The 10,917-nt window shown below is 36.4% G+C and overlaps 1 protein-coding gene across 1 annotated transcript; it reads left to right on the top strand.

Moving 5' to 3' along the window:
* The first annotated feature begins 7,495 nt into the window (after positions 1 to 7,495).
* Positions 7,496 to 10,789, top strand: mpeg1.2 (macrophage expressed 1, tandem duplicate 2). Its single transcript, XM_056464401.1, has 2 exons — positions 7,496 to 7,986; positions 8,714 to 10,789. The coding sequence occupies exons 1-2, from the start codon at positions 7,546 to 7,548 to the stop codon at positions 10,412 to 10,414; spliced, it is 2,142 nt and encodes a 713-aa protein (XP_056320376.1). The 5' UTR covers positions 7,496 to 7,545; the 3' UTR covers positions 10,415 to 10,789.
* Positions 10,790 to 10,917: the final 128 nt, after the last annotated feature.

Raw genomic sequence — 10,917 nt, 5'->3', positions numbered from 1 at the left:
TGGAATGAGGGCCTTTCATTTTCGTTCTTAAATGGCATTTAAAAACTAAGATGTATTAGTGTAAACGGGGCCTAAGTGTGTATTTTTCGCGAGAGGGTTGCTGCTCCTACGGGGGCGGCCATCAGCCATTGTCGATGGACGATGGCATCGTCTATTGACCCAACCCTACCCAAATGTACGCACTGTCCAACACACATGCTCACATTCAAAGTTCGGAAAATAAATCAGCCAATTAAACTAGAATGCCATTTATTTTCCGTTCATATCCCAAGGCTCCTCATCCATTGTTCATTATTTAAGAGGATTTTATCGTGACCCCCAGAATGAGGGACCTTTTTCAACTTCTTCCTGCTGTTCCTCCTCCCTCCGTGCTTCCTTTCTCTGTTGTTTATTCCAGCTTCTTCTGTCCCCATGGCTGAGCTCAACACCCATCTGAACTGTTTTGAAAGCTCTCTTTGCAGACTCTCTCTGCTGGTACATTTTGATCTCTGCAGTTTGCTGACATAGGCTGAGTGCGGTCTGCTAAAGTTTACACAGCTGGCACCTTTTTTCTTTTTACACTCAGATGCACACTTAGACACGTTATATCAACCAACTCCTTTCCTTACTTCATTCCACAACGTAAGAAACACAAAGAATGTTGCATGAATAACACGTCAACAGAGGAACCTCGTGTTTTTCTGCTCATAAAAATCAGTGAAGACATATTGAGCAGTGTTTTTCAGCAAAAAAGTGCTGATGAGAGCATCCACGTGGAACATACTGGACTTATAACTCTTGTAAATTACAGGATTTAACTACCTGAGTGTAAAGTCCACCAGGTCTAGCAGCAATGAGTAAATAACTATAAGAAATCTTAATGTATAATCAAAAAAGGTGACTTTAAGTGGAAAATAATATTATTTCAAATAAAATAATTGTTTCTAGAACAATTACTATTCATTCGTTTATGAATCATAAGACCGAAACACAGTAGCCTACAAGTACTTCAAGTGCTCAAACTGCTGCTGTCATCCATCGCCACCGAGTGGACATTAGAGCAACTGCATCAACATTAGTACAACTTCAAGCATTTACAGTTTTTCTCTACTGGTTTGGCTCATTTCTTGAAACAGAAATTACATTCTCAAAATTCTAAGATCATTTGGGAAAACACTGTTACAGTTTAGCACAACATTATAGCTCACTTGCAAAAGCTCATATCTCTCCAAAAACAGTTCACTCATGCATCAAAACTAAATTCCTTTCCCACATAAAATGTCAGTGCCACAAAAATGGCAAATATCCTTCTCAATTGCTTTGGCTCATTTCTTGAAACAGACCGGACATTCTCAACACTCTTGAGATAATAATGTGGATGGTTTGGCACAACACCATGGTTCACCTGTAACAGCTCATACCTTTCCCAAAACAGTTCACTCATGTGTCAAAACTAAATTTTCTTCTCATTTAAACAGTCAGTGCCCCAAAATGCTTCATCCCTTTAGCATTGTGTAAGCACTGCAAGTCAAAATGTTTAGATGTTTTGTCACTATGGCAAAGGACCACTAAAATACCCCTCATGTCCACCTTACAGTCTTAGCACAGCCCTCATGTCCACCTTACAGTCTTAGCACAGCCCTCATGTCCACCTTACAGTCTTAGCACAGCCCTTCATTGACAATGGTTACTGCACTGTTTTTGTCAAGCTAACAGAATACAATTGTGTATAAAACTGAAAAAAAGAAATAGGATTTTAGGGTAAGAGTAGCCTCCAAGGTTTGACATCACACATTGCACTCATACTGCCAAGGAAATGGTAACTCCTTTTTTTATTGTAATGATCAACCACACACAAAGTAACTTCCATATATCAGAGCAAAAAGAAACTGTATACAGCATAATCAACTGTAATATAAACACACAAGCAAAAAACTAGAGTGCTATAAATAAAGCTGGAGTTTCATAACAGTTCTTCAATGCCCGCCGTCCTCACCCTCCTGACCATCCACATGCTGCAGTCTGTGTGACCACAGATTCTCGTCCACATCACAGCGAATATTCTCCCTTGCGATGCAACGAGGGAAGAAACGGCGTAAATGACGCAACCATTCCCTACAATGATTAAATGTTTCAAGGATTCACCTATTGTTTGGTATTCGTGATATTGACTAATTTTGACAATTGAACAGACTATTGTGCATGTAATGACATATACAATGAAATGACGCTGACATTTTGGAGAGAACAACCATTAGACTGAGAATTAACAACCAGTTTAGATCAACAAGATCTAATCGCTTGGAAATTGTGCTAAATGAAGGCTATCTGTACTTAATCAAATGCAAAGATGTACTTGGACATTTGCAATTTGATGAAATGAATGAAAAATTCAATTCTGTTGTGAACAATTGCCAAGTGGTTCGGAGGTTTGTCCATGTTGTTTTGAGAATGTAATTTCTGTTTCAAGAAATGAGCCAAACCAATGGAGAAAAACTGTAACATGGTGCCAGACGTCAAAATCAAATCCAGACAGACAGAATTGACTCTTTTTGGTTAAATATTTTAACATTTCATCTATTAACTGATGTACTTATAAATTAGTTGTTGGTGCTTTTGCTTTAGATGCTAGTTCTTACTCATTAGATACTATTTAGTAGATATTATTTCTTAACCTAAAGGTATAATACCAAGTATATAATGTATAAGCACTAAAGAATAATGATAAGTAGTAAGTAAACACGTATGTGTTTTATACATTCAATATAATCTTTAAAACGGCTTGCCATAGTCATATAGGCTAACTGCAAAATAAACGTAATCCATACAATATGCGGTACGCCTTTAAACGACAAAGGTGAAGTCTAAACTGTTAGTGTACAGATTTGTTAGGTAGTTGTGGGTGTAACTTGTGTAAAAAAAATATCATCCTACCTCAATAATGAATCAGAATCAATCCTGAGGCAGGGCAGTATGGTTTTCATGAGGGTTTTCACAGCGTCCCATCTTCATTCCACTGAGTGTGTCTGTCAGCTGGTCCCCTCATCAGTGTTGTAAATTAGGATTTAACCAGTTGATTGACACGACGGTAACATTCAGTTATTGAAAATTTATTGCTATTGATTCAGTTAAGGAAAAACACATTTCTTCGATTTGATGTGTTTTGGGCCTATTTGCTGTCATCCACTAGGTGTCAGTAGTACAACCAAAACAATTAAAGGCGGAATGACAGAATTAGAGTAAATACTTTATATTCGCATGACTGAAGTCGAGAAGTCTGCATGTCATGAGTACATCAGAGGACAGCGGGGACATTTTTCATGTAAACCTAATTTTAAAAGATAATATTTTTAGCAGAAATATATGTTTGCTTTGGTTACTAACTCACAGCAGTCTATTAAAATCAGGCGTTATTTTGTAACATAGAACAACTCCACTATAACTTCACTTTAAACAAAAGTTGCACATTGTTACTTTTGAGCCCATAGGCAGGGACGAAAGTAACACACGGGTGGGTCAAAAGGAACACAACAACATTTGCTAGATTTACTGGCTTAATCTTGTTTATTTAAATATATTAGACTATGACCTTGTTAATGTTAATGGCAAACATATTTTGTCCTGGTGGTTCATTGCGCTGTGGCCCCTGATTAATAAAGGGACTAAGCTGAAAAGAATAGAAATGAATGAATGAATATTGCTGTATGGCATATTTTGTTTTTTTCACTTGTTTGCAGTTGCATCATAATTATCAGTATGTTTATTTTTTGGTGATAAGATTAAACATTTTCTTGCAAAATTAACATTTATTATTCATTCATTTTCTTTTCGGCTCAGTCCCTTTATTAATCTGCGTTAGACACAGTGGAATCAACCACCAACGTATCCAGCATATGTTTTACACAGTGGATGCCCTTCCAGCTGCAACCCATCACTGGGAAACATCCATACACACTCATTTAAACACATACACTACGGACAATTTAGCTTACCCAATTCACCCAGTGCATGTCTTTGGACTTGTGAACCGGAGCACCCGAAGGAAAACACGCAAACACGGGAGAACATGCAAACTCTACTCAGAAATTCCAGTTGACCCAGCTGAGACTCGGACCAGCAACCTTCTTGCTGTGAGGCAATCGCGCTACCCACTGCGCCAGCATGACACCCTAATAATTCATTAATAAGTACTAATTTTAATATTAACACTTATGAACTAATATAACAAGCATTAAAAATCAAGTACTATGACAAAGGGATCGTTGATCCCTTTCAATCACAAAAATGAAAATTACCTCATCGTTTACCCTCCCTCATGTGGCTCAACTTTTATAATTTTCCTTCTCCAGTTGAACACAAAAGAAGACATTTTGAAGAAGGTTAGTTGCTGGCACCCATCAACTTCCATAGAAGGTATGGGATGATAACAGCGGTTTGGAAAAGTCAAGGTTTTAAAACCGCCAAATATTTCTGTTATGCTTTTCCTACAGTACATTTATGATTTTTTACAAATGTTTTTCTTTGTAGTTTTTTTAAGGACAACAGTATCTCCAACAGAAAAGATATCCAAAGATGTCGTTTTAAATTGTAAGGAAATCTGTGTTTTTAAAACTAATGAAGACAGTAGAAGTCATTCATTTGAATTATTTAGACTGACATGTTTACTGTTCCAAAGTATTTTGAATGTTTCTTAAAATAAAACATATTGTTCAATGGGGAAATACGTTTTTGGTTTTATACCCAGACATTTAAAATGAATATATTTTAGAGCACTAATCACAATAATGTGAAACTGTGATATTTTTATTCAAGGTTATGAGAATCACATACTGGAATCACATGCCTATTCCAGAGTAGAAAAGAAATGAGTCAATGTGTCATAGCAACTAGCACTTTTTCCCAAAATATTTTTGTTTAACAGAAAAAAAAAACTTAAATAAGATTTGATCAAGGGTGAGAAAATGAAGCAGTGAAATTGAGAGAATTTTAAAAAGGAAGACTTTTACTACTTTACTGTAAAACTGTATGGCAGTGACTTTGGACCTTCATTTGCTGACACTTGTAATATTATTCACTTGTAACTAATGCCAAACAAGTCTCAGGTTGTCTTTCTAAAAATGTTGCGTCATGTTTCTCGTGATCTTTTGTAAATCAGACTAGTATTTCCTCTTAAGCACGCACTTGTCAACATGACTTAGTTTCCTGGTGAACTCAATACGTGAACACTGACTCTGGGAAATCACAAATCTGTCACTTTCACACAGTTTCATAAACATTAGAATCTACTAAAAAAATACAAAAATAAACATGGTTTTTGAGTATTTTAGTTTAGTTTAGTTTAGTTTTAGTTTAAACTTTATTGTCCATTCTGTTTGGCACAGAAAAGAAATTTGTCTTTAACACAGAGTTTAAGACAACAACTGCATACATATAACCATACAACAATCCCACAATAGCAACACATCAGGACAACAACATAAATTAAAAATTTAAAAACCAAATTAGCCCCATACATATTACTGCAGATCGTTCTTGACAACCACGCCATTCACTTCAAACAGTTATCCGATTTAAAACAACAACTGCAATTGGTATAAATGACTTTTTATAAGCATTTCTTGGGGCTTTATGAATTCTAAACCTGCGTCTTGATGGTAACACTTCAAAAGCTGAGTGAAGGGGATGTGTATTATCTTTTAAAATTGCAATTGCTATTTTTTTTTTCATAAAGGAGTCAAATAGAATCTGCAGCGAATGTTGTTTGTGACCAGTTATCTTATTTGCCTGGTTAATAGTTTGCAATAATTTATGTTTTGATAATTTCTTTTGGTGAGTTTCCTGTATGGTTGTTTATGCATGTGTCCAAGCAGAAATGTGTTGAAACCAGTCAGAACAGTTTTCAGTTTACCGACATCTCAAAGCGTCTTACAGTATGTTTTCATTCCTTAGATTACTGAGCTGCGTGTTCTCAGCATTCACATGAAGATAAATGTGCAGTTTGAAGATTAAATTCCATGTATCTGTTCAATTTAATTCAGTTCATGTTTTTAAACTATATATAAAGCATATTTGGAAAGTAGTCTAGCATAGTCTAGCATGCTTTTTTTAACAAATGGCTTTAAAAATGTAGTGGATGACCTTGGTAATTCCAGAGTTAATACATACGTATCACCTCTGACAGCTGGCTTTGGAAATTCCCAACGATATTCAGCTATAAAGTTACTTGTACACTGAGCAAAATTCAGTGGTAAAACTGGAATGGCAGTTTAAGAAATAAGTTCTCCATTTAGCCACTGTCATAATGTTTTGGTTTGCTGTATTATTATATTTGCTGGTTTTGCAGTATGCTACGTATCTATTTTAGCAGTGTTTAAGATCTGGAAACATTATTTTAAACTAACCTATTGTCCTTGCCTTCTTTTGTTTTTACAAATACATTTAAACAGATGAGGACAAACCTCATTTCAATAAATTCTAAATTATAATTTTATTTCAATCAATCAACCTTTATTTATAGCACTTTACCACAACCAATGTTGATCAAAATGCTTTACACAGGTAAAAACTAATTATACAGCACAAATAAAAAGCATACAATGCAAAACAATACAAGAAATATCAATAAAATACAACAAACATTAAAATATAAAGAAGTGTCAGTGCCATGCATTAAAAGCCATGCATAAAAAATTGCAAGTCAGTGATTGTGCTAAGCTCAGGAGGAAGGGTAATCCAAAGTTTAGGACATGCCACTGCAAAAGAGCGATCACCCCACTGCTTGTATCTTGACTGAGGGACTTCAAGCTGAATTGGTCAGCAGATCCCAAAGCTCTGCTGGGTTTGTACAAAAATTGTATTTGTCACATGCGCAGTTTGATATGCAGTGAAATGCTTATACAGCCACTCATGACCTTAAAATAATAAAAACAATAACAATAAGAAAATTTTGGGAAATAGAAATTATGCAATAGAAAATAAAAGCAAATATAAACTATTTAAAGACTTTCGATATAGAGTATGTGGCTGTAGAAATAAAAAGTACAAAGTATAAAAATATAAAAGAGCTATCTGTATAAACAGAAACATAAAAGTGTTTCTAACAAAGTCATAAGTTTATTATGTGCAACTGATGTACATAACTTTTTTTATGTTAACCCAACAACTTTTTTTCAGTGTGTATAGAGTACACTAGAACTACACCATATGTGCCCTGAGTGCAAGTGTGCATAAATGTCCAATTTCAATGACCAATTATCTAAATTAATGAAAAAAGATGAAGACATACACCTGCATCTTAATAGTAAATAAAATAGAAAGACAGGGGGAAAAAGCAACAACTATCATCTTTGGAAAATGTTTTTATTACAGGAAACTTGTAAAAACATTGATCTTCAGCAGTCAAACAGAAAATAACCTTAAACTTATCTATACTTCATTCTTTCTGGGAAAGTTTGACTAAACTAACACGAAAACAAAATTTCCAAAGCCACACCTCCGGAGTATATTTAAGGCAGAAACGAAACCGTCAGAGGAGAGCAGTCAGAGGTCAGTTCCTCAAACTTCATCATGAATTTATTATATCTTTTCCTTACATTTTTCGCCCTTTTCTGCAAGTCTGACGCCCTTATCAGACCCAGTAACGGCCTCCGCGAGTGCCGCACAAATTCAAATTTAACAGCCTTAGAGGTGCTCCCAGGTGGAGGTTGGGACAACCTGCGCAATTTAGACGTGGGACGGGTGATGAACTTGAGCTATTCACAGTGTCAGACCACAGAAGATGGACTTTATCTCATCCCAGATGAAGTGTTTGTCATTCCGCGGAAAACAAGTGGAGTGGAAACTCACTCTGAGACGATAATGTCATGGCTGGATCAGAGAAGCTCCACATCAGGATCCATCAATGCAGACGTTTCCTACCTTACGGTCCTGAACGGAAAATTCTCTGAGGAAAACACGCGCATGAAAATACATCAAGTGAGAGGGAATTCCGTAACAACGCGGGTTCAGGTGAGACAGAAAAGTAAAAACAGCATGTTTTTTGTAATGGTCAAAACTATATAGCATAGTCTACTTACAGTTTATTGGTAGTATTATACAGCAATTTTACATTTTGTACTGATACATTTTAGACAGCTTTGAACATACATTTGTGTCAAATATCTCAAAATAAATCAAAGACAGGGCGTAGGCAGAAAACGCAAGTCAAACTTTTCTACATTAAGTTTCGTTTTCGTCCGTTTTTTTTTAAATAGAAGGACGAGGACGGGTCTGTTCAAGGACATTGTTTATACATATTAGTTTTATTTTTAACTGAAAAGATAATATCTTCATGTAAGCTTTTAATTCAATCATATTCTCATTTCATAATTTGAGGATGTACAAGGATAATTTGTATTGGCTAACATTAAAATAAACACAACAAAATGTTTACAGTTCAATTTATGTTTCTGTGATTTATGTTTGCTTCATAATTTGAGAATGTTTAAGGTAATGTTCATCCTATTTTCAAATAAACAGCTTGCTAATTTCATATTCTAAGTTCAATTTTATATTAATTTATGGTAAAGTCTGTCTAGTTATGTCCTACCTAAAGATGTGCCCGTTTAAAGACATGGATTTTAGAATAATATTAATATAAAAAAATACTGCAAGCCTCATATTTACATTAATTTTATTGAAAATATAAACAATTTTACCAAAAAAGTTATTAATAATGGTTGTCTTTTCTTCTCAGGTACGCAACCATCTGTACACCGTGAATGCTTACCCTGACTTCACTCTGGATTCCCGCTTTTCCCAGCAGATCTCGGAACTCGCAGACGCTATTGAGAACAATCAAACACGTCAAGCAATGTATTTGTCAGAGAAAGTCATACTTGAATATGGTACCCATGTCATCACAAGTATCGATGCCGGTGCCACTTTAGTGCAGGAGGACTATATAAAAAGGTCTTACGTCTCTGACACTAATTCGGAGAGGTCTTCTGTCTCTGCATCAGCAGGCATTAACTTTTTTAACAAGGTTAATTTTAACTTTGGCAGCAAAGAAACTGAGCAAACCTCTGAAACCCTCACTTACCAGCAAAACATCACATACTCATTAGTTCAGAGCCACGGCGGGGCTTTATTCTATCAAGGCATCACTATGCAGAAGTGGCAAGAGAGCACGCAAAATAATCTTGTGGCGATTGACCGTTCTGGTCTGCCAATTCACTATTTTCTCAATCCAGCCGTATTCCCTGACCTCCCAGTTCCCACTTTACATAAGCTTGCCTTTTCTGTTCAGAAGGCTGCAGAACGTTACTACAACATAAACACCATTCCAGGCTGCACAGATCAAAGTTCCCAAAACTTTAACTTTCAGGCCAATGTGAACGACACGTCCTGTGAGGGCCCAGTGACCAATTTGACATTTGGTGGCGTTTACCAAACATGCACTCCCGAGTCACCAGATGGAAATGTCATCTGTGATGAACTTGCACAAAAAAATCCAGACACTGGTGACTATACTTGCCGTCAACCATACAGTGCCACTCGGTTACATTCGGAGAACGTACAGCAGGGTTATAATCATTATGAGTGCCATAAAGAATGTCACTCATGCTGGTTATTTTTTGATTGTTGTCATCAAGTATGTGGAAATGTTTACTATGTCCGTCAGGCACAAATTGACACTTATTGGTGTTCCACAAGTCAGACAGTCCCTGAAAACACCGGATACCTATTTGGAGGTCTATTCGGACCATCTTTACAAAACCCACAGACCAAATCTCATGACTGCCCAGCAAATTATTTTGAACAAGTATTTCTGACTAATGGCATGAGGATTTGTCTGAGCAATGACTATGAGGCAGGAACAATATCCTCTGTGCCATTTGGGGGTTTATTTAGCTGCCAATCTGGCAACCCTCAAGCAGGAAACCAGTACCGTTGTCCACCTCAGTACAGCCAACACCTTGCAACCATTAGCGATGGCTGTCAAGTATTGTACTGTGTACAATCAGGTGTGTTTACTGGCGGCCAGTTAAAACCTGTTCACCTCCCACCTTTCACAAAGCCACCTCTGGTCAACATGATGGCGACAAACACAGTCGCTGTGATGACAGAAGGCGATAAAGCCTGGATGAGGGTTGGGGCGACAAAAAAATGGAGAGTGGCGAACCTTGGAGAAGTCAGTCAAATGGCCAAACTGATTGACGCATCATCCACCCAGATGTCGGGAGGGGAAAAGGCTGGTGTGGCTTGCGGTGTGATGACTTTGGTCGCTATTGTGGTGGCAGGAATTGTGATCTTAATGAAACGGAGGAGAAAGTTTTCTCATTTCAGTTTCAATAGGGGATATGAAGAGATTCAGCATGATGACCAGAGCACTGTAGAGATTGAGAGAGAGCAACAGAATACAAATGAAAACCCCACTCGACCTCTGTTACCATAGTTGTTTCTGAGGACATTGTCTGAGGTTTGTTAATTATTGTAAAACATTGATCTGCTTTGCAATCAGATTTTTAAATGGTTGGCATTTAGGGAATATATTGATGTGTATACTGCATATAAGGGCTGCTATACTGTATTTTAGAACAGATTTACAAATCGTTTGAATGATGATGCAGTATTTTGTATTTATATGTGTAAAAATTATGTGCCTTGAGTTTTTAATGCTTATTGTTTCCACTTTTGAAATTCTGGAAAATTTTGCACATTTTGAGAATGAGCTCTTATGGCTAGTCATGTGAGTCTGATCTAGTCACATTGTATTTTGTATTTAGCCTATGTTTTTATATATTAATAAAATCCCACTTTCTGGCAAGCATTCACTTGTGTACATCTTTGCAAAATAACTCATGAAATTTTGATTAGTTTTATAACAGAACATTTGGAATGAAGGCCACTTGTCACACTTGGTTACATCTGTATCTTTAAAAAGGGACATGATTATGT

The sequence above is a fragment of the Danio aesculapii genome, chromosome 8, assembly GCF_903798145.1.
Source record: "Danio aesculapii chromosome 8, fDanAes4.1, whole genome shotgun sequence".
Classification (NCBI taxonomy): Eukaryota; Metazoa; Chordata; class Actinopteri; order Cypriniformes; family Danionidae; genus Danio; species Danio aesculapii.
This window is presented reverse-complemented; position numbering and strand designations above follow the sequence as displayed.